General features: G+C 45.6%; 1 protein-coding gene across 1 annotated transcript in view; it reads left to right on the top strand.

Annotated features, from left to right (window-relative positions):
- The window catches only part of LOC311144254 (adhesion G-protein coupled receptor V1-like), a gene marked incomplete at its 5' end in the record, with an annotated part of 183,987 nt that overhangs the window by 83,430 nt on the left and 76,692 nt on the right, over window positions 1-23,865 (top strand). Inside the window, 9 exons of the mRNA XM_084180264.1 lie at window positions 1,673-1,793; window positions 2,084-2,255; window positions 3,091-3,333; window positions 6,466-6,873; window positions 7,923-8,107; window positions 8,321-8,573; window positions 9,128-9,267; window positions 11,519-11,679; window positions 12,014-12,114. Coding sequence (XP_084036390.1) covers window positions 1,673-1,793; window positions 2,084-2,255; window positions 3,091-3,333; window positions 6,466-6,873; window positions 7,923-8,107; window positions 8,321-8,573; window positions 9,128-9,267; window positions 11,519-11,679; window positions 12,014-12,114 — 1,784 coding nt within the window. The remainder of the gene's footprint in view (window positions 1-1,672; window positions 1,794-2,083; window positions 2,256-3,090; window positions 3,334-6,465; window positions 6,874-7,922; window positions 8,108-8,320; window positions 8,574-9,127; window positions 9,268-11,518; window positions 11,680-12,013; window positions 12,115-23,865) is intronic.

Below are 23,865 nucleotides of genomic sequence, written 5' to 3'. Positions count from 1 at the left end.
GGTCAAAAGTTTTAGAACACCTACTCATTCAAGGGTTTTTCTTTATTTTGACTATTTTCTACATTGTAGAATAATAGTGAAGACATCAAAACTATGAAATAACACATATGTAATCATGTAGTAACCAAAAAAGTGTTAAACAAATCAAAATATATTTTACATTTGAGATTCTTCAAATAGCCACCCTTTGCCTTGATGACAGCTTTACACACTCTTGGCATTCTCTCAACCAGCTTCACCTGGAATGCTTTTCCAACAGTCTTGAAGTAGTTCCCACATATGCTGAGCACTTGTTGGCTGCTTTTCCTTCACTCTGCGGTCCAACTAATCCCAAACCATCTCAATTTGGTTGAGGTCGGGGGATTGTGGAGGCCAGGTCATCTGATGCAGCACTCCATCAATGTCCTTCTTGGTAAAATAGCCCTTACACAGCCTGGAGGTGTGTTGGGTCATTGTCCTGTTCAAAAACAAATGATAGTCCCACTAAGTGCAAACCAGATGGGATGGCGTATCGCTGCAGAATGCTGTGGTAGCCATGCTGGTTAAGTGTGCCTTGAATTCTAAATAAATCACAGACAGTGTCACCAGCAAAGCACCCCCACACCATAACACCTCCTCCTCCATGCTTTAAGGTGGGAAATACACATGCGGAGATCATCCATTCACCCACACCGCGTCTCACAAAGACATGGCTGCTGGAACCAAAAATCTCCAATTTGGACTCCAGTCCAAAGGACACATTTCCACTGGTCTAATGTTCATTGCTCGTGTTTCTTGGCCCAAGCAAGTCTCTTCTTATTATAGGTGTCCTTTAGTAGTGTTTTCTTCACAGCAATTCGACTATGAAGGCCTGATTCACACAGTCTCCTCTGAACAGTTGATGTTGAGATGTGTCTGTTACTTGAACTCTGTGAAGAATTTATTTGGGCTGCAATTTCTGAGGCTGGTAATTCTAATGAACTTATCCTCTGCAGCAGAGGTAACTTTGGGTCTTCCATTCCTGTGGCAGTCCTCATGAGAGCCAGTTTCATCATAGCGCTTGATGGTTTTTGTGACTTCACTTGAAGAAACGTTCAAAGTTCTTGAAATGTTCCGTATTGACTGACCTTCATGTCTTAAAGTAATGATGGACTGTCATTTCTGTTTGCTTATTTGAGCTGTTCTTGCCACAATATGGACTTGGTCTTTTACCAAATATGGCTATCTTATGTATACCCAATGTACCTCGTCACAACACAACTGATTGGCTCAAACGCATTAAGAAGGAAAGAAATTCCACAAATTAACTTTTAAAAAGGCACACCTGTTAATTAAAATGCATTCCAGGTGACTACATCATGAAGCTGGTTGAGAGAATGCCAAGAGTGTGCAAAGCTGTCATCAAGGCAAAGGGTGGCTATTTGAAGAATATCAAATATCAAATATATTTTGATTTTTTTAACACTTTTCTGGTTACTACATGATTCCATATGTGTTATTTCATAGTTTTGATGTCTTCACTATTATTCTACAATGTAGAAAATAGTAAAAAAATAAAGAAAAACCCTTGAATGAGTAGGTGTTCTAAAACCTTTGACCAGTAGTATACATACAGTGAACAGTATAAGGAAATAGTAATATAACTCTCTTTCTCTCTCCTTCCATCCCCCCTCCCTCTCTCCCTCTCTCTCAGGGAGTGATTTCCATAATGGGATAGTGGGTTTCAGTGTGAGTTCTCTGCTGGGTCAGGTTCTGGATGAGGACTCAGAAATGAACAGAACGGCCCTACTCTACCTACAGAGACAACAGAACCGGTATGTTTCTCAGTTTTTATCCTCCATAACATTAATCTGCCCATATGACTGTCAGCAAACCAAAGAGTAGCAACAGTAACAGTAGTGGTAAAATCATGATCATAAGTAGTGATACAAGCAAAATACAATGATCACCTCCAGCCACTTGGGGCACTGTGTGTTTGATGTGAGACCCATCTGCCTCCGAAAAATTAAGTGTGGGACACACATAAAAAAAAAATAATAATAATCAGAAATTCATATTCTTTGGTGGGGGATGTTTTTATTGCTTTTCTGCCTCCCCCGTGCAGGGCCTTTGAGGATGTTGAGGTGATGTGGCGGGCCACGTTCAACAGGGCAGAGCTGTCCCTGGTCAACAACGGAGTCAACCTGACCCGGGAGCTGCTGCAGACCTCCGGCACCGTGCTGTGCAGGAGAGGACAGGTCCTCTGTGTCCTCAGCATGGAGGTCCGACAAGACCAGGTGAGTCCCAGGTCATACTAGAGGTTAGAGGTCAGGGGGGACCAGAACAGATGAGTCTCACAATACTCTAAAACTCTCTAAAACTGACAGCAACTCCTCTCCATTTGGACCACTGACTTGAAGGAGCAAGCAGGATGTCCTTATAAAGTAGCTCAGCCTATACATCCCTTGTATTTCACACTGTAGCTTTCTGCTGTGGTGTCAGAGGATGTACAGTATGTTAATATGGAGGGTTGAAGAGAGAGTGGGCTGATAGTGGCATCGACATCAATGTAAGCTCACAGGAGGAGGGCAGGAAGCACCTGTGGTGTGATCACACCCTCGGTCCTCTCCTCTCTTCTCATCTCATCTCCTCCTTCCTCTCCTTTCCCTGGTGGTCCTACCAGGCAGCTCACCCAGCCTCTGCCCACGTCCTGTCCTGCTGTGTGTCTGGGCTATTTTAGGGCAGACCTCCACACGCCTCTTCCTATCGAGCGCTGGCTGTCTGCTGTGCTTCCTAATCCCGTACCCCCTCTTACCCTCCCCCCAAAATGCTGGTATATGACACAGACTTCAGATCTGGGAATGAGAGAAATTAGTCCCTGACTCACTGTTGGAGGCTGCAGGACTGGTCCACCAGTATGTGTCATGGGGTTCAATTCTCTAATTCATTTTTATAAATATTGCTTGTACTGTACTGTAATCTTATGGCTGGGGGAGCACATAATCATAATAATTCTAATAATTAACATAATAATGTTAATGTTCCTTCTTTCTATTTTTCATCCTTTTCCCCTCTTATGTATTTCAATCAGATAGCCTTTCCTAAACTCCCTATGTCTGTGTGTTGCCATAGGAACCTGAGTACCAGGCCTGGTTCCTGGTAGAGATCTACCAGGTGGGTGTTGGCGCCGCTATCAATGAGAGTGCCCGCTTTGCCAATGTCACCCTGCTGGAGAGCGATGACCCGCGGGGGCTGGTCTACTTTGCGGTGGGGTCCAGACTGCCCGTAGCACTCCTCAAAACCACCCGCCTCAGTCTGCAGGTGTACAGAGAAGCCAGCACAGCCTCCACCATCACCGTACGCTACCGCATGCTGGTGAGAAACATACACGTATACACAGCGTATACACACATACTACCAACCACTCACACACATGCACACGCAGAAGAAACATTTTCACAGTGCACACACGAACACACACACACACACACACACACATGGAAAACTCACACAAATATTTTTTGGTAATAATACTTTTCACATTTCCATACATTCACATAAAATAATACTTTTTATATTGCCATATATTTACATGAAAGAATACTTTTCACATTGCCGTATACTCCCACACTACCACACATCCTCTCACATTGTCTCCCTTTGTAACCTCTCACATCCTTCTGGATGAAAATTGCATTTTAAAAGTAGGCCAAGTCCCATCTTATAGTTGTTGTTTGTCTAACTCACCAAATCAGATTTCCATTCCTCACCCTGACCTAATTAAGCTGACCTAATTTAGTGATCTTCAAGGTCTAACGGTGTGTTTGTCATGGATAGTAAAGTCAAAGAGACACCAACACCCAACAGGGATGGGAGAATGTTCCATGTCTTCTTTCTGGGCCCCAGCCCCAGCCCCAGCCCCCCAGCCCCCACAGGCCATGTTAATACCCTGATCAATGTTAGGTGTTGACAGGCTGTTCTGGCTCAGGTCAATGCAGGTGGAGGTGAACTGGTCACGTTCCAGAAAATGGATGAGGACCTAGCGACGACCCGCTCCCCTCAAATGGTTTCTATCGATGCCTATGGAGTTCAAAGAGGGCACTGTGTCCTCCTGTACCCCCCCCCCCCACCCCCCCACCCACTCTCTTTCAACCTTTATTTTTCTCCATTTATCCCCCCCCCCCCTCTTCTTTCCCTTGGTCTCCTCTTCCCTCTCCTCCCCTCCTGCCTCTCTCCTAGGGGTGGTGATGAGCTCTGTGTGTTTGATCCACTACCTAGCTGGGGGCCGATATTCACTTGTATTCCCAGTCTTTGATATTGTAGATCAAAAGGGAGATTGTGGAGTGCACTTACAGTGCCTTGCAAAATTATTCATCCCCATTGGTGTTTTTCCTATTTTGTTGCATTACAACATGTAATTTAAATTGATTTTTATTTGGATTTCATGTAATGGACATACACAAAATAGTCCAAATTGGTGAAGTGAAATGAAAAAATTAACTTGTTTCAGAAAATTCTAAAAAATTAATAACGGAAAAATGGTGCGTGCATATGTATTCACCCCCTTTGCTATGAAGCCCCTAAATAAGATCTGGTGCAACCAATTACCTTCAGAAGTCACATAATTAGTTAAATAAAGTCCACCTGTGTGCAATCCAAGTGTCACATGATCTGTCACATGATCTCAGTATATATACACCTGTTCAGAAAGGCCCCAGAGTCTGCAACACCACTAAGCAAGGGGCACCACCAAGCAAGCGGCACCATGAAGACCAAGGTGCTCTCCAAACAGGTCAGGGACAAAGTTGTGGAGAAGTACACCATTAAATCCATTAATAAAAAATTGAAAGAATATGGCACCACAACAAACCTGCCAAGAGAGGGCCGCCCACCAAAACTCACGGACCAGGCAAGGAGGGCGTTAATCAGAGAGGCAACCCTGAAGGTGCTGCAAAGCTCCACAGCGGAGATTGGAGTATCTGTCCGTAGGATCCCTTTAAGCCGTACACTCCACAGAGCTGGGCTTTACGGAAGAGTGGCCAGAAAAAGGCCATTGCTTAATGAAAAAAATAAGCAAACACGTTTGGTGTTCGCCAAAAGGCATGTGGGAGACTCAAGGAAAACGCTATGTCTGGTGCAAACCCAACACCTCTCATCACCCCGAGAACACCATCCCCACAGTGAAGCATGGTGGTGGCAGCATCATGCTGTGAGGATGTTTTTCATCGGCAGGGACTGGGAAACTGGTCAGAATTTAAGGAATGATGCTAAATACAGGGAAATTCTTGAGGGAAACCTGTTTCAGTCTTCCAGAGATTTGAGACTGGGACGGAGGTTCACCTTCCAGTAGGACAATGACCCTAAGCATACTGCTAAAGCAACACTAGAGTGGTTAAAGGGGAAACATTTAAATGTTTTGGAATGGCCTAGTCGAAGCCCAGACCTCAATCCAATTGAGAATCTGTGGTATGACTTAAAGATTGCTGTACAGCAGCAGAACCCATCCAACTTACATTTACGACATTTAGCAGACGCCCTTATCCAGAGTGACTTACAGTTAGTGAGTGCATACATTATTTTTTTATACTGTCCCCCCGTGGGAATCGAACCGAATCGAATGCTCTACCAACTGAGCTACATCCCTGCCGGCCATTCCCTCCCCTACCCTGGACCAATTGTGCGCCGCCCCATGGGTCTCCCAGTCACAGCTGGCTATGACAGAGCCTGGATTCGAGCCAGGATCTCTAATGGCACAGCTAGCACTGCAATGCAGTGCCTTAGACCACTGCGCCACTCGGGAGGTTGAAGGAGCTGGAGCAGTTTTGCCTTGAAGAATGGGCAAAAATCCCAGTGGCTAGATGTGCCAAGTTTATAGAGACATACCCCAATAGACTTGCAGCTGTAATTGCTGCAAAAGGTGGCTCTGCAAAGTATTGACTTTGGGCGGGAGGGGGTGAATAGTTATGCACGCTCAAGTTCTGTTTTTTTGTCTTATTTCTTGTTTGTTTCACAATAAAAAATATTTTGTTGTGTAAATCAAATTATACAAACCCCCCAAAAATCAATTTTGATTCCAGGTTGTAAGGCAACAAAATAGGAAAAATGCCAAGGGGAGTGAATACTTTCGCAAGCCACTGTACTAGCACTCTACCTCCCTGTTACATATGACAAGGTTATCTCATTTCATCTTTCAGACAGAAATGATGTTCTGAAAACATCAGTTGGATACATATTTAGGTCACAGAGTCCATCCAAATTCATCTGTTCATCAATCCATCCCTTTTTCTTCTTCTATTTCTCCACAGGTCTTCAACTTCCTCTTCTCCTCTTATATTTGTACATGCATGAAGCTCTGTTGCAACACCTATTGTATATCCCCATCCATCCATCCATCCATCCATCTCTTTCTCGCTCTCTTTCTCTCTCACTATTTTCCTCCTTTCCCACCTCCCTCAATCTCTCCATCCTACTATGACCTCACACTCCTTTCTCGTTGTCGACCAATAGGAACTCCCACGGGCTGAGGCAGTAGGCCCTACCCTGGTCTGGCCCGCCGTGGCCGGTATGGACTTCCTAAAAGAAGAGGGCCAGCTGACCTTTGACCAGGGCCAGAGGAGCACAGGACTGGACATCACCCTCACCCCAGACCAGGCCTCGTCCAACCCCCCGCCCAAGCGCTTCCGCGTGGAGCTGTATGCGGCCAGCGGAGGGGCCAGGGTGCACCCTGAGTATGGGCTGGCCAACGTGACCCTGGTATCGGACACGGAGGCCCAGCTGGTGTGGGCCCTGTTGGACCAGCTCCAGCAGCCTCTGGACAGCACCACACTGGATAGGGTGCTACAGGCCCTGCTCAACAAGGCCACAGCCCAGCTCACACCAGAACAACTGACCGCCGTGCTGGTCGCACTGGGGAAGGTGAGAGAGAAGGAGGGAGAGCGAGGGAGAGGGAAAACAAAGGCTAGACAGAGAACAGAGGGAGACTTTTTTCAAACTTGCTTTGTTCGTTATTAAAAGTGATCTGTTTGTGTGGGTTTTTGTTTTTGTGTGTGCCTAGTGTGTGTTGCATTTGAGTTTGTCTGCTTTTGCCAAAGGGCAACCTTTTCCCGTACAAAATAATGACAGATCTGAAGAAGACTTTCCTTTTGAAAAGGTCTCTGTTGTCACTGACTGTCTGACTCTAGCACCGCCTTTCTGTTACACTGACATTTCATCTGAACCAATCAGCCTCTAGCCAAGTCAAGCCTGCTCTGTAATGTGAGAGAGCAGAGTGGGGGCTGAGGGCACAGGGAATAACTGTCACCCCCACACTAGAAATGAACCAAATCACTCTTAGAAAAAAAGGTTCCGAAAGGGTTCTTCAGTTGTCCCTATAGGACAACCCTTTTTGGTTCTAGGTAGAACCCTTTTTACTTCGAGGTAGAACCCTTTTGGGTTCCATGTAGAACCCTGTGTGGAAAGGGTTCTACATAGAACCCAAAAGGGTTCTACCTGGAACCAAAAAGGGTTTTTCAAAGGGTTATCCTATGGGGACAGCCGAAGAACCCTTTTAGGTTATAGATAGCACCTTTTTTTCCAAGAGTGCATGATTCTGAGAGGAAGATAGGAGGGGTGGTTCAAAGAGACATGACATAGAAGAGCTTTAACACATAGACTCAAGCAATGAGAGGCAAATGCAGAAAAGCAAACCTAAATTGTCAGTAAATATGTTTGCATTGTACTGTATGTATGGTAGCAGGGCATCACCGAATGCCACTTGTCACTCATAACCCACAGGTACTGTAGATGTGTGTGTGTGTGTAGATTTAATAGAGGGCTCTTAGGTTACTGGCTATATGTATCTTAGTCATAAACACCTCCAATTCTGCATACATACACACAAATACACACAAACACAAAGACTGACACTCTCTCTCTCTCTCGCTCTCTCTCTCTCTCTCTCTCTCTCTCTCTCTCTACTCGCCCAGGTGCTTAAGGAGGCAGAGCGGACCCCTCTTGCTGACAGCAGCCGGGGTTTGACCTATGACCTCCTGTGTGCCATGGCCAACCCCAGCCGTGTCGACACGCAGGGCCTGAGCCAGCTAGCAGAAGTGGCTGAGCGCTTCGCCTTCTCCCTCCTCACAAACACCCAGTGTGGAGCACAGGGTCAAAGGTCAGTCCTGCCCATGGGGGATTGTGGGTAACTCAAGCGGAGCATCGCTGTCTATTATTTCTGCCAATTTCAACACTATTGTCTATGGTCGACTATGGTCTTGTGTAGTAGATATTTTATTTTAGGGGCAAAATATATCATGTATCACCCTTTCCCACTGTTAAAAATACTATATGAGTAGAATAAGAGTGTGATTTGTTGGTATTTTCAAAGGGGGAGGACCATACTGGACACTTGCGCCTACATATCCATCTCTGCCTACCACTGGTACCCTACCCAGATCAACGGGCACATGTTCATGGGCAAGAACTCAGACACATTCCAGTTGCCAGAGACCCTTCTTGAGGTGCCAGCCCTGCCCGCGGGCACCCTCTCCCCCTCAGCCTGCCGCCGTGTGCAGCTCACAGAGTACAGCACGGAGCACTGGTTCCTCACCAGCGACAAAACCACAGCCCTCAACGGCAAGGCAAGCAAACCCACACACACTCAAACCATGACACAGACACTGTTATCCAGAGCAACTTACAGTGGCAATTAGGGTTAAGTGCTTTGCTCAAGGGCACATCGACAGATTTTTCACCTAGTGGGCTCTAGGATTCGAACCAGTGACCTTTTGGCTTAACCGCTAGGCTACCTGCCGCCCACATCGCAATTTTTACTCATTCAGTCCATTTATCTGGACAAATAAAGGCAAATAAATAATTAGTTACAGGAGAATAATATGGTATTACAGGTGAGGATGTTTATGTCTAAATGTAACTTTTGTGCTGGTCATAAACAGCAGGGGGCAATGTTGTCCACTGAGGCTCTGTCCTTTGTTTCTGCCAGTAGGTCTTTACAGCTATAACCAAATAGAAGTTGCCCATAGTGGCCATAGACACATATCTAGGATCAGTTTACCTTCCCCCAATCCTTAGTATTGAACAATTATGGGAAAATCACAAAACTGACCTTAAATCAGCATTTAGGGGGCAACTTCATCCTACGCTGTACTGTAATGGTGTTTCTCTTGTTGTGTAGGTTTTCTCTGCCAGCCTGCAGGGCCGAGGGTCACGGCCCCTGAATAAGAGTGACGAGGTGGTGTACCGTATTCACACCCCTGGGTCAAGGGTCAAACCTGGCCAGTCCCTGTGCCTTCTGTGGAACCAGGCTGCTGAGAGGTACTGTACTCTGTACCCACCTGATGCCCTCAACCCCCTCTCCCATACCCAGTCACTTTCCTCCACACAGTACTATGTAGCTCTGTAGTGTGTTAATATTTGATATACTGTAAATGCATATTATATATACCTCACATGCGACCCGTAATAAGACTATGCAATTAGGCTATTAACATTTTTATCTGACTCCATTTAACATTATAGTAAAACCATGTGCAATCAAGTATTATGCGTTTGGCTGACTAAGATCAAGAAATGGTCATGAGAAGCGAATACAGAACACAAGTATTATTTAATAACTTTGTAAAATGAATGGATTCACATACAAGGCATAACGCTTACATTACAAGGCAATACTGACATTAACATAGCATTCACAATCTACATTTACATTTTTACATTTAAGTCATTTAGCAGACGCTCTTATCCAGAGCGACTTACAAATTGGTGCATTCACCCTATAGCCAGTGGGTTAACCACTTTACAATATTTTTATTTTTATTTATTTTTATTTTTTTTTGGGGGGGGGGGGGGGGGGCGGGGGGTAGAAGGATTACTTCATCCTATCCCAGGTATTCCTTAAAGAGGTGGGGTTTCAAATGTCTCCGGAAGGTGGTGAGTGACTCCGCTGTCCTGGCGTCGTGAGGGAGCTTGTTCCACCATTGGGGTGCCAGAGCAGCGAACAGTTTTGACTAGGCATACAGACGAACCATGAACTTATCAGACCTAGCTTACAGTACCTTACAAGAGAACAATTTGATAAGAGAGAGAAATACATAATAAGACACAGAACAAAGGCATTTCATTCCATTTATAACATTTGAAGGTGTCTTTTTAAGAAAACCAAAACCAACCACCATTCACCAATCAAACAATACCCAGTGATAGTAACCTGATCACCCAGGACCAATCTCCACAGGATGTCCCTTCATCAAAAGGCTTGTGTGGGGGGTGAGATAAGCATCCAATGCAAATAAGTCCTAAGAGGACAAAAGAGATCCTTGCAGTGTCGTCAGAGTTCTCCTCAGGGGACACGTTTCAGATACATACCAAACATGAATGCAATAGCCTCACTAACAACACACATTTCAATAGTCAGTCCTCTGGATACTGTAGAGAGAGAGAGAGAGAGAGAGAGATTTGGCCTCAAAGGGTGGAAGGGCGTACTGGTTCTTAAACCATTGTCCTTTATGTCTTCCTTGTGTTCCTGGGCCATTTGCCATGCAGACCCAGAGGTGACAGAGAGCACATACAGCTCTACCACAACAAACAGAGCCTTCATTTTCACATATTATTCGTTTTTTATGAATCCCCCAAAATTGATTTTTCTCTTAGTTTCTGTTGCTATCCTAAACTTGAACCCATATAATGATGTGGTGTGTGACTGAAATGACTATTTTGGACACAACCACTTAGGTGAGTAAAAGGGTCCCCCTTCTGCTCAGCTTTGCTCTGTAGCTGTGAACCTCACACATAAGGGTCAGCCTCTAGCAGAGAGGTCAGGGGTCAGGCCCTGTCCAGCCAGGACCTCTTTCCGGCCATGGATGAATTGGCCTCCCTCCCTCCCTCTCTGGGCTGTCCCAGCCTCATCTGTGATGTCTGCAAGAGTTCCGTTTGTTCTGCTCAGAGTTCCCGAACATTCCCGCCCCTCAGAAGTGTGTTTGAAAATACATTCCAGAGAAGGCCCGGCGTGGGACTCTTGGCTGAACAACCTGTAACAGGACGCAGATTTCTCCGGTTTGGTTTGGTCCATGGAGCAGCTGTCTCAAAGATCCTTCTCCCAGATAACCAACCAGACGACAGCGTTGACAACGTCAACCTGAGGGAAGAGAGAGAGAGTGAGAGAGGGGCCTGTTCAAGTTCACCCTTGCCTCGCTGCACTAATGACAGGTCTAATAAAGCCCATCATAGACTTCACAGTCATTTAATGACTAGGACTGTCACAGTCATTCTTAGATTAATTTATGTGAGTTGTCAAGTAATCTCAGAATCCCCTTTGCCTGTCAGTCAGAAAGTAAATTAACTCAGCTTCATTTTCAACTGGAACACATTTGAATTCTGTCCTCCTTTCTTGTCGTACTTGTCACCCTTTGAAATGTTCTGAATCCGTTAACATATCTGAGAGTTAGCACATCGGAGCACTTAAAGAAGCAGAGACACTACACAGCTGGATGTTCCAATCAGAACGTCATAACTTCATATGAACTTCTACTACTAACTGTATTATGCCTGTCCTCTCCCTCTCCTCTAGCTGGCTGTCAGACGGGCAGTTCTGCAGGATAGTGGAGGACAGTGGGAACTATGTGGAGTGTGCCTGCTCCCACCTGTCTGTGTACACGGCCCACGCCGAGATAGCCGCTCTGGCCTCCTACAACGAGGCATTCTACACCTCAGGCTTCATCTGCATCTCAGGTACCGTATGGATGAAGAGTCTCTTTAGGTATACATCTAGTTTAGTTATTTCAGTCCCCCCTTTTCTTTATATCTCTCTTCCTTTCTCCATTCTCTCTATCTAAATCTTCCATATATCTCTCTCCCCCATTTCCTATATATCTCTCTCTTGCCTTTCATATCTCCATTCTCTCTCTCTCGCTCTCTCTCTCTCGGCCTCTTCCTGTCCTCCATTCCCTCCCACCCTGTTTCATATGTCTTATCTTATATTGTAAGTATTTTGAATCCATTTTAAAACATGATATGGGTTTTTATGGTCAATATGGAATGATACAGAATATGGTCTGATCCTCAGGTTTCGCCTTGGCCATCGTATCCCACCTGCTGTGTTCCCGCTTCCCCATGTTTGCTGCCAAATTGCTCACCCACATGATGATGGGCTGTCTTGGGACCCAGGTACGAGGACCCCCCCCCATATTGTCCCCTCTCTGAATCTCCACAAAACACAGACATGTCTTTCCCGATCCACAATGATGTTCCCATGCATACATTCTAGCATAGGGCTTTTGACTGTCGCAAACATAACTATTTTTTTCTACTCTGTCTGGGTCTATGTGAGCTGATTAGCACGTTTTGACAGTGTGGGTAGATTTAGACAGATGAGGAACCTTTGAAAACAGTTACAGAAGCCTTCATCTCTATGCAGATCAATTTGCCTTGCTCTATAGGTCAGCAGCCCCCTCTACTCAAACACACACACACACAAACACACGCTTGCAGGCATGCACGCACACACACACCCACACGCACACACATCAACAGGCGCTGCAGAATTGTGCACAGGGCTGGACAGACTCCAACAAATGTGGCTGCCACAACCTTGTGGGCTAAGCCGTTAGCCCTGACAACAAAACAATCCTCCTGCACCCTTTCCCATAAAAACCATGGCTGCCTTTAACTGTTAGAGCGGTGAAAGAGAAATGTGGCCGGTGGGGGGCTACCACGGAGGAGTGTCTCAGCTCCTTCTGACCTGTGAGTGGGAATTTTCCACTGGTCCCCAGTGGCTGATAGACAAACACAGAGCCCCTACTAAACCTGTCTCTCCATGGGGCTAAACACCCCAGGCACACTGCTTTTATTGCCAAGTGGAGCCCATGAACCTGAAAGGTTTGGGATGGAAAATTCCGTTCGGTCTTTTTCAGATACTGTACTGTACGTTGAGACCCGGGTAGGTAGGTATGTATGTGTAGGGGATGAGTGTGTCCTGTTGGGCTGTTCAGTCTTTATGGTCAAGTCCTGGTTGAAGGCTTGGTAGGTTGTGTGCCCGTCATAGCTGAAGGTCTGCTTGATTGTGTCCGTGGTCTGGGCGTTTTTCTTTTTGGGGGGTAACTGTACACACATTCTGTTCAATTCATTGTACTTGCAAACCCAAATGAACAAAGTCAAAATGTTAATGTCTCAAGCAACCAAAGAAGGCTAAGTCCTGGTAAATTGCAGAGCAGAATTGTTTATCCTAAGGTGTGAAAACTGAAAAAAGACAGGTCAATGAGATATCCATCTTCCTATAACCAGCAGTCCCCTGAGTTTGACCTGGAGTTTCTTTGACACTGTGTGGTGACACAGTTGAAGGGTTCATCAAGGTTGCCATGTGGAATGCCTTGGAATAGCACACTCAGCACCACAGTTCTGTTTAGCCAGCTTTATGGAACAACATTTTATTTTATTTGAAATGGGATTGAAACTCCTAAATCAGGTCAAGCGGTTGCTCCACTGTGTACATTACTGTCACATACACATACATACTCACATACAGTGGGGAAAAAAAGTATTTAGTCAGCCACCAATTGTGCAAGTTCTCCCACTTAAAAAGATGAGAGAGGCCTGTAATTTTCATCATAGGTACACGTCAACTATGACAGACAAATTGAGAATTTTTTTCTCCAGAAAATCACATTGTAGGATTTTTTATGAATTTATTTGCAAATTATGGTGGAAAATAAGTATTTGGTCACCTACAAACAAGCAAGATTTCTGGCTCTCACAGACCTGTAACTTCTTCTTTAAGAGGCTCCTCTGTCCTCCACTCGTTACCTGTATTAATGGCACCTGTTTGAACTTGTTATCAGTATAAAAGACACCTCTCCACAACCTCAAACAGTCACACTCCAAACTCCACTATGGCCAAGACCAAAGAGCTGTCAAAGGACACCAGAAACAAAATTGTAGACATGCACCAGGCTGGGAAGACTGAATCTGCAATAGGTAAGCAGCTTGGTTTGAAGAAATCAACTGTGGGAGCAATTATTAGGAAATGGAAGACATACAAGACCACTGATAATCTCCCTCGATCTGGGGCTCCACGCAAGATCTCACCCTGTGGGGTCAAAATGATCACAAGAACGGTGAGCAAAAATCCCAGAACCACACGGGGGGACCTAGTGAATGACCTGCAGAGAGCTGGGACCAAAGTAACAAAGCCTACCATCAGTAACACACTATGCCGCCAGGGACTCAAATCCTGCAGTGCCAGACGTGTCCCCCTGCTTAAGCCAGTACATGTCCAGGCCCGTCTGAAGTTTGCTAGAGTACATTTGGATGATCCAGAAGAGGATTGGGAAAATGTCATATGGTCAGATGAAACCAAAATAGAACTTTTTGGTAAAAACTCAACTCGTCGTGTTTGGAGGACAAAGAATGCTGAGTTGCATCCAAAGAACACCATACCTACTGTGAAGCATGGGGGTGGAAATGTCATGCTTTGGGGCTGTTTTTCTGCAAAGGGACCAGGACGACTGATCCGTGTAAAGGAAAGAATGAATTGGGCCATGTATCGTGAGATTTTGAGTGAAAACCTCCTTCCATCAGCAAGGGCATTGAAGATGAAACGTGGCTGGGTCTTTCAGCATGACAATGATCCCAAACACACCGCCCGGGCAACGAAGGAGTGGCTTCGTAAGAAGCATTTCAAGGTCCTGGAGTGGCCTAGCCAGTCTCCAGATCTCAACCCCATAGAAAATCTTTGGAGGGAGTTGAAAGTCTGTGTTGCCCAGCGACAGCCCCAAAACATCACTGCTCTAGAGGAGATCTGCATGGAGGAATGGGCCAAAATACCAGCAACAGTGTGTGAAAACCTTGTGAAGACTTACAGAAAACGTTTGACCTGTGTCATTGCCAACAAAGGGTATATAACAAAGTATTGAGAAACTTTTGTTATTGACCAAATACTTATTTTCCACCATCATTTGCTAATAAATTCATTAGAAATCCTACAATGTGATTTTCTGGAGAAAAAAAATCTCATTTTGTCTGTCATAGTTGACGTGTACCTATGATGAAAATTACAGGCCTCTCTCATCTTTTTAAGTGGGAGAACTTGCACAATTGGTGGCTGACTAAATACTTTTTTTCCCCACTGTACATACGTACACTATATATACAAAAGTATGTGGACACCCCTTCAAATTAGTGGATTCGGTTATTTCAGCTACACCCGTTGCTGACAAGTGTATAAAATTGTGCCAGGAGAACATTTGGCGGAGAAGGAATAATGGCCTGGGGCTGTTTTTCATGGTTCGGGCTAGGCCCCTTAGTTCCAGTGAAGGGAAATCTTAACGCTACAGCATACAATGACATTCTAGATGATTCTGTGCTTCCAACTTTGTGGCAACAGTTCAGGGAAGGCTCTTTCCTGTTTCAGCATGACAATGCCCCCATGCACAAAGCGAGGTCCATACAGAAGTGGTTTGTCGAGATCGGTGTGGAAGAACTTGACTGGCCTGCACAGAGCCCTGACCTCAACCCCATCGAACTCCTTTGGGATGAATTGGAACGCCGACTGCAAACCAGGCCTAATCGCTCAACATCAGTGCCTGACCTCACTGTGGCTGAATGGAAGCAAGTCCCCGCAGCAATGTTCCAACATCTAGTGGAAAGCCTTCCCAGAAGAGTGGAGGCTGTTATAGCAGCAAAGGGGGGACCAACTCAATATTAATGCCAATGATTTTGGAATGAGATGTTCGATGAGCAGGTGTCCACATACTTTCGGTCATGTAGTGTACATGCGTACGTACGTACGTACCTACATATATATACATACATACTGTACATATCCTATGCGGCTGGCAGATGGCTAGGCTCAGGGGCCAGGGTTGAGGGTGCATCCTATTTACAGGGTCTCTGAGGTGCCAGCAGATGCTCCAAACTGTGGTGTCAGATAGAGGATTATCTCCCTCTGTGTAATTACTCACTGACACAACCCTCTGAGGCAGGGAAATTAAAAGTGCCTCCATGATTGATTCTCACTCCTCCAGCAGCGGCAAGCACATTCCTCCACCTTTTTAATTCTCCCTCCCCCTTACCCTCTCTCTTTCAAAATCTCACCCCCCTTTCTCATTTTCTCACCCTCTCCCCTCTTTCATTGTCACCCCCCTCTAAGATGTGTGCAGTCTGTTCTGGAGGCTGATTCTGCCTGACTTTCATTTGGAGGTGTGAGACTGGGAGTAGGTCTAGATAAGGCCTCTCCTGCTGAGGCACAAGTACCTTTTGACGTAAAGTCTCTCACTCTTTCTCTCTCTCTTCCTCTTTCTCTCTCTGTCTGCTTTGTGGTCATTCTTTGGGGTGTTTTGCATTTGGGTCATGATGACTACATAGGAGATGTCTAATTTCAGAAATCAGAAATCTAATTTCCGACACAATGGTATCGGGGATGAGGAGAGAACAAGGTTGACTCTGACGATGACACTATTCTCATCAGTAACCATCAGCTTTCTCATGCTGCCGCTATCAGTCCTATATCTGCACAGCAGTCATTTTTACACGTTAACAGCCGAGCTCTGGGAATGATGTAAAGATCAAATCAAATCACAATTTAAAGTCACAACACACTTTACAGAAAGAAAAAAAAACAAGATAAGCTAGAACAGCATTAATTGTGTTCTGTAGTATAGCGCCAAGAAAAACGCTTGCATTGTAAAAAATTGAATGTAGCCATGAAGCATTAATGCCCTTAACCAACTGATTGAATATTCAGTATGCACGGATTAACAGTATATTGTCCCAGGCTGCGCACCGTAGCAGAGGAGGCATATTAAGTAATATGGTGGGGTTGCATTGACCCGTGTGTTCCTAGTGACCATGTATCTGGTCTGGTCACTCTTTCACTCTGGTCGGCTCAGGCAGGGGGTCAACCGGGGTGCACCAACCACCAACCAACCGACCTGCGGGCGTGGGGAGACTGTTCATAGGGTGCAGAGAGAGGACAGTCAGTGGTGTGGACATCAGACCCCCGTGAGGGTGAGGAGTGATCTGTCTACTCAGCCACCTCCAGGGAAAGAGAGGTGTTCTGGCCTGGCCTGTCTCTGTGATTGACTTTGCTGTGGTGGCAAACACGCAACGCCACACACTGACAAGTCCTCCGCGCAGCAAGACAACAGAAGATTGTGTGGAGTGGAAATTTACCCGGTGCTGCAGCTCACCTGGCCGCGTGTGTGTCAACCATGTTAGGGCTCTTCATACGAGCGGCAATAACGCACATTTGCCCTGGGCAATCAGAGAGGGGCCGCCATAAAGGACTTTCAGGAGTAAGGGCAGCGCTGGAGCTTTGTGTGTGTGTGTGTGTGTGTCATCCTGTCAATATGTGAGCTACGGGCATGCAAGCACACTGGAGGCTGAAGAAATTTGGCTTGGACCCTAAGACCCTCACAAACTTCTACAGATGCACCATTGAGAGCATCCTGTCAGGCTGTATCACCGCCTGGTACGGAAATTGCACCGTCCGCAACTGCAGGGCTCAGCAGAGGGTGGTGCGGTCAGCCCAACGCGTCACCGGGGGCACACTAACTGCCCTCTAGGAAATCTACAGGACCCAGTGTCACAGGAAGGCCAAGAAGATCGTCAAGGACCTCAGCCACCCGAGCCATGGCCTGCTCACCCCGCTACCATCTAGAAGGCGGAGACAGTATAGGTGCATCCAAGCTGGGACCGAGAGACTGAGAAACAGCTTTTATCTCCAGGCCATCAGACTGTTAAACAGTCACCACTAGCCTTAGTCACTGTTCTAGCCTGCTACCACCCAGTACTCTACCCTTAGAGACTGCTCCCTATGTAAATAGTAATTGAACACTGGTCACTTTAATAACGTTTACATACTGTTTTACCCACTTTATATGTATATACTGAAGATGGCGCCGACAGACATGGCAGCTCTGCTTCTAGCTCCTAAGCAACTTTGTAGTATTTTGTTTTTTTGTGTGTTATTATTACATTATTAGCCCAGAACGTTTTTTGTGTTATTACATACAGACGGAAATAACTATTGGATATCAAAGTGGCGGTAACTCACCAGCACCGCTTCTGAGTATTTTATTCGCTAATGTTCAGTCCTTGGACAATAAAGTAGACGAGCTCAGGGCGAGGATCTCCTTCCAGAGAGACATCGGGGACTGTAACATACTCTGTTTCAAGGAATCATGGCTCTCTCCGTATATACAGCCAGCTGGGTACTCAGTACATCGCGCAGACAGGAATAAAGAACTCTCCGGGAAGAAGAAAGGCGGTGGTGTATGTTTCATGATTAACTACTCATGGTGTGATTGTGATAACGTACAGAAACTCAAGTCCTTTTGTTCACCCGACCTAGAATGTCTCACAATCAAATGTTGACCGTATTACCTTCCAAGAGAATTATCTTCGGTTATAGTAACAGCCGTGTATATCCCCCCTCAAGCCGATACCACGACGGCCCTCAAGGAACTACACTGGACTTTGTGCATTTATTGTAGCTGGGGATTTTAACAAAGCAAATTTGAGGAAAACGCTACCGAAGTTCTATCAACACATAGCCTGTAGTACTCGCACTACAAAAACTCTCAACCATTGTTTCTCCCCCTTCCTGGATGGCTACAAGGCCCTCCCCCTCTCTCCCTTCGGCAAATCAGATCACAACTCCATTTTGATTCTCCCTTCCTATAGGCAGAAACTCAAACAGGAAGTAGCTGTGCTAAGGTCTATTCAACGCTGGTCTAAAATTGATAAAAATTTATTTTTTTCCTCATCAATCTACACACAATACCCCATAATGACAAAGTGAAAACAGGTTTTTATAAATTTTTGCTAATGTATTAAAAATAAAGAACAGAAATACCTTATTTACATAAGTATTCAGACCCTTTGCTATGAGACTCGAAATTGAGCTCAGGTGCATGCTGTTTCCATTGATCATCCTTGAGATGTTTCTACGACTTGATTGGAGTCCACCTGTGGTAAATTCAATTGATTGGACATGATTTGGAAAGGCACACAATTGTCTATATAAGGTCCCACAGTTGACAGTGCTTGTCAGAGCAGAAACCAAGCCATGAGGTCGAAGGAATTGTCCGTAGGCACAGATCTGGAGAAGGGTACCAAAACATTTCTGCAGCATTGAAGGTCCCCAAAAACACAGTGGCCTCCATCATTCTTAAATGGAAGAAGTTTGGAAACACTAAGACTCTTCCTAGAGCTGGCCGCCCGGCCAAACTGAGCAAATGGGGGAGAAGGGCCTTGGTCAGGGAGGTGAGCAAGAACCTGATGGTCACTCTGACAGAGCTCCAGAGTTCCTCTGTGGAGATGGGAGAACCTTCCAGAAGGACAAAAATATCTGCAGCACTCCACCAATCAGGCCTTTATGGTAGAGTGGCCAGACGAAAGCCACTCCTCAGTAAAAGGCACATGACAGCCCGCTTGGAGTTTGCCAAAAGGCACCTAAAGGACTCTCAGACCATGAGAAACAAGATTCTCTGGTCTGATGAAACCAAGATTGAACTTTTTGGCTTGAATGCCAAGCGTCAGGTCTGGAGGAAACCTGGCAGCATCCCTACGGTGAAGCATGGTGGTGGCAGCAGCATGCTGTGGGGATGTTTTTCAGGGGCAGGGATTGGGAGACTAGTCAGGATCGAGGGAAAGATGAACGGAGTAACAATTTTTTTCAAAAAAAACTATTTTTGCTTTGATATTATGAGGTATTGTGTGTAGATTGATGAGGGGGGGGAAGCGATTTAATCCATTTTAGAATAAGGCTGTAACCTAACAAAATGTGGAAAAAGTCAAGGGTTCTGAATACTTTGCAAAGGTACTGTAATGTCTCTGACATTGCTCGTTCTGATATTTCTTAATTTTTCTGGATTATGTGTATTTTTTTATTTTATTATTATTGCTAGGTATTACCGCACTATTGGAGCTAACACAAGCATTTCGCTGCACCTGCGATAACATCTGCAAATCTGTGTACACAACCAATAAACTTGTATTTGATTTGATACACACACACTGATGCACATGCAGAAATATGTTTGCCCAAACAAAAGCATACTTCATGATTGCATGCGTTCAAATGTGTGTAAACACAAATGTACAATCAACCAAAATAGGATGGCCAACTCACGTCACCCACCGACACAAACACACGTCCTCCCAAACATTCACGTCAGCGTTTTTCCAGTAACATCACTTTGTTTTGTTTCTCCTCCTAACCTCTCACAACCGCTGGCAGTTTGTCATGAAATTCATATGGTTCTCTTGTGTATAAATAACTGTTTTGTCTCAATTTTCACCTGAAAGAAACAACAGAAAGCCTCAGAGAGAGAGAGAGAGAGAGAAGAGAGAGAGAGAGAGAGAGAGAGAGAGAGAGAGAGAGAGAGAGAGAGAGAGAGAGAGAGAGAGAGAGAGAGAGGAGAGAGAGAGAGAGAGAGAGAGAGAGAGAGAGAGAGAGAGAGAGAGAGAGAGAGAGAGAGAGATATTTTCCTAACTTGGCTTATGTGTGCATGTTTATCTGGACAGTTGAGCGGTTAAGGCTACTAGATGTATACTAGCTTACATAACTCCTCTCTGTGGTGAAATGTTCATTTATCCCGAGGCTAGCATATCAGCCCTGTTGCGTACTACTTCGACTCAGAGCATGTGAAACGTACAACCTTTCTGTCTCCCTCTGACGAAATACAAATTATTATCACTCCCAAACTAATGGGATTTGTACATCAAAGTGTTCTTATTGCAATTCTTCTCGCTGGTCGCATAGTAGAGGCACGCGTTACGTAATCGGATAAGCATCTAAGTTCACCTTCTGACCTTTTACCTGATGTTATCATAACTGATGTAACAGATAATAATAACTATGGTGGATTGTGTTCCTCAGCAGTGATATATGGTGCATTATGTATATTTCTCCACAGTCCCTTGCTGACAGGTCGGGGACATTGTGTGAGTGGGGGTGGTGGGCCCATCGGGGGTCCTCGGGAGTATTATCTATGGGGCAGTGTAGGCATGCTCTTTATCTCAGGGCCTGACAGCCTGGCTCCTGTGTGTGTGTATGTGTGTGTTTTAGGTTTTACTATCCTTGTGGGGACCAGAAGTCCTCACAGGATACTAAAAGAAGGAAAATACCGGACAAGTGGGGACAATTCGCCGGTCCCCACGAAGAAAATTTGTATTTAGGCTAAGGGGTTAGGTTTTGGTTAGGATTGGGCTTTGGCGTTGAGGTTAGGGTTTGGGGTTGGGGAAAATAGGGTTTTGAATGGGAATCAATTGCTTGGTCCCCACAAGGATATTAAAACAAACATTTCTGTCTTCCACTGTGACTTTCTGGTGGTATCCTGCTCTCTGTTCACACACTGTGATGTTTATCCCAACGTCAGGAGGTGTTTAGGTGACCAAAGTTGTGAGTAATACAGGATATCCTGTTGTTCTGGGACAGGGTCCAGCAGTGTGCACTCTGCTCGGCTCTGCTGCCCAGAGGAACTCTGCTTTAGGAATCTCTGTCTGGAGTGATCTGATAGCCCCTTGTGTGTGTGTGTGTGTGTGTGTGTGTGAGAGAGAGAGAGAGAGAGAGAGAGAGAGAGAGAGAGAGAGAGAGAGAGAGAGAGAGAGAGAGAGAGAGAGAGAGAGAGAGAGAGAGAGAGAGAAGAGAGAGAGAGAGAGAGAGAGAGAGAGAGAGAGAGAGAGAGAGAGAGAGAGAGAGAGAGAGAGAGAAGAGAGAGAGAGAGAGAGAGAGAGAGAGAGAGAGAGGAGAATCACTCTTCGCACTCAGGGCGGACAAGGTAGTTGCTTAACCGCAGGGCCTGACCCTATTTACTTTGTTAGAACAATTAAAGGAAAACATTGTGCTCATAGTAGTGACACATAGGGTCTGCTTCTCATTAGGCAGGTCTCACAGTAAATCAATAAGGCGTGTGACGTGTGTCTGATGTCAGAAAGCCTCCTCACAAGGCCTGTGTTATTGTCAGAGGCCAGTCCAGAGGGTGTGGGGTGTGAGAAAGTCTGGAGAGGAAGAGATGCTGGCACTCACTCCACTCCACTCCTCTATTCCCAAAAAAGTCCCTTTCTGATCTGAGTGCCAGGGGTTTTCAGTAGGACCTTGGCTGATTTTCTCCTTGAAAACAATGCCTGGAAAATGATATTTTATTTGGAGTTTGTCCCACTTCATAGTAGACATGAAATGATGGTGGTGTGCTCAGTGCTACTCCATACTATTCAGTAGAGGGAGGCTCTTCACCTTTCTGCTAATCCTAGCCTAATGACACCATGCCATGGTGTAATGTAACTGAGGCCTCAGCCAGCAGGAGAGGATAGGGTGGAGGTGAGGAAGGCCCCTAGAGGGGGTCACATTACACCCCACCGGAAGGTTACTGTCTCCTCCTCTCTTTATCCGTCTCTTTCTCTCATACTCAACATACTCCTTTCCTACCCCCATCAGCAATACCTCTTCTCCGTTACATCTCTCTCTTCTCTCTGTCTCTTGAGATGAAGAAACAGGGCAGGGTCTGATTTGTCATTATGAGTGTGTTTCCAACTCCCCCCCGGTTTAGACTATGCCCCTTTGCCCCAGCAGATGAGGTCACTCTCAGATTTTTTTTTGTTTTACCAAAACAGAAGCACCGGCATTGAACTTTCCCCCTCTTTCCAGAAAAAGCTTTGCAAACAGAGGCAGGAGGCTGGCCCGGCCTTTCTCCCACATCTGACTCAGTTCTACGGCCACGTGGACTGACTGGACCACCATGAGTGCGAAAAGATAATTGAAGCCTTTTCCAATTCAATCTCCTGTCTTACTCCTTATTATTTCGTTGTAGTAACAACACATTTTTTATCACTCTTCAGCCTCTCTCTCCCCATCTCTCTCTCTCCATCTCTCTCTGGTGTCGTCAGGAGGTGACTGGGAGGACGGATGGCTCTGGTTGGCTCTGCTCTCTCCATCAGTCAGTCTGTGCTGTCTCTGCTGGGCTGAGCAGAGACATCAGGGCCCTAGAGTTATGGACCCGTCCTGAACCTCTCCTCAGTTCCCAGCCACCCACAGCGCTGAGCACATTATAAAAGGGAAATGACACGCCACCTCCTGTGAGTCATTAGTGTCACCACTGCTGATAAACTCAGTTTTCACCCTGAGCCGATTGCAGCAACCCTCCCTAGCTCTATATCAGGGGTGTTCAATGTTGGTCCTGGAGGGCCAAAACTCTTCTGGTTTTCATCCTCTCCTAATCAGGGACTGATTCAGACCTGGGAAACCAGGTGAGTGCAATTAACAACCAAGTAAAAACAAAAACCAGAACTGTTTCTGCCCTCCAGGACTGGAATTGAACATCCCTGCTCTACACGAACTGCACGCCCCTATCTACCCAAACCTGATAACACTGTACACTTCTTATCACTGAGGGACCTCCCCCCACGTCTAATACCCTACTTTACATAGAGGAACATCCCGTAGTTTAAACTCTGCACCCTTCATAACTATGGCCCCCAAAATCTTGAAAGATCATGTGTTCTGAGTTGGACAACTGCAAACAACTTCTCTGTATTGCAAAACATTGCCAAAAATTAGACACACAAGAAGTAATAGAGGAAGAGACGAGGTGAAAATAACATCTCAATCCTTAGAGCCCTTCATTCGTTCTCGAACAAAACTGTATTCTCCCTGCCACAAACTATACCTCAGCTGGTCTAGTTCTACTTCCACCATAGGTGCTAGCAGTGGTGTGTATTCATGGATGCCAGGGGTAGCCACGCTTCCCTAAAAAAGTTACCAAGAAAATAAGAAAAACACATACAAAATAATGTATATGTCATTTAATAAATTCCCTTCAATTCGCAAGAGGCTGAATGTATCTCACCGGAGAAAGCATCCCAGTGAACGAAACAGTACCCCTCTATGTTTATCCGATCTATCTGATTCTGTCTGGTCAA

The sequence above is a fragment of the Coregonus lavaretus genome (assembly GCF_964263955.1).
Source record: "Coregonus lavaretus genome assembly, chromosome: 17".
NCBI lineage: Eukaryota > Metazoa > Chordata > Actinopteri > Salmoniformes > Salmonidae > Coregonus > Coregonus lavaretus.
Note: the sequence above shows the minus strand (reverse complement) of the source record. Positions and strands in the feature narration are given on the sequence as shown.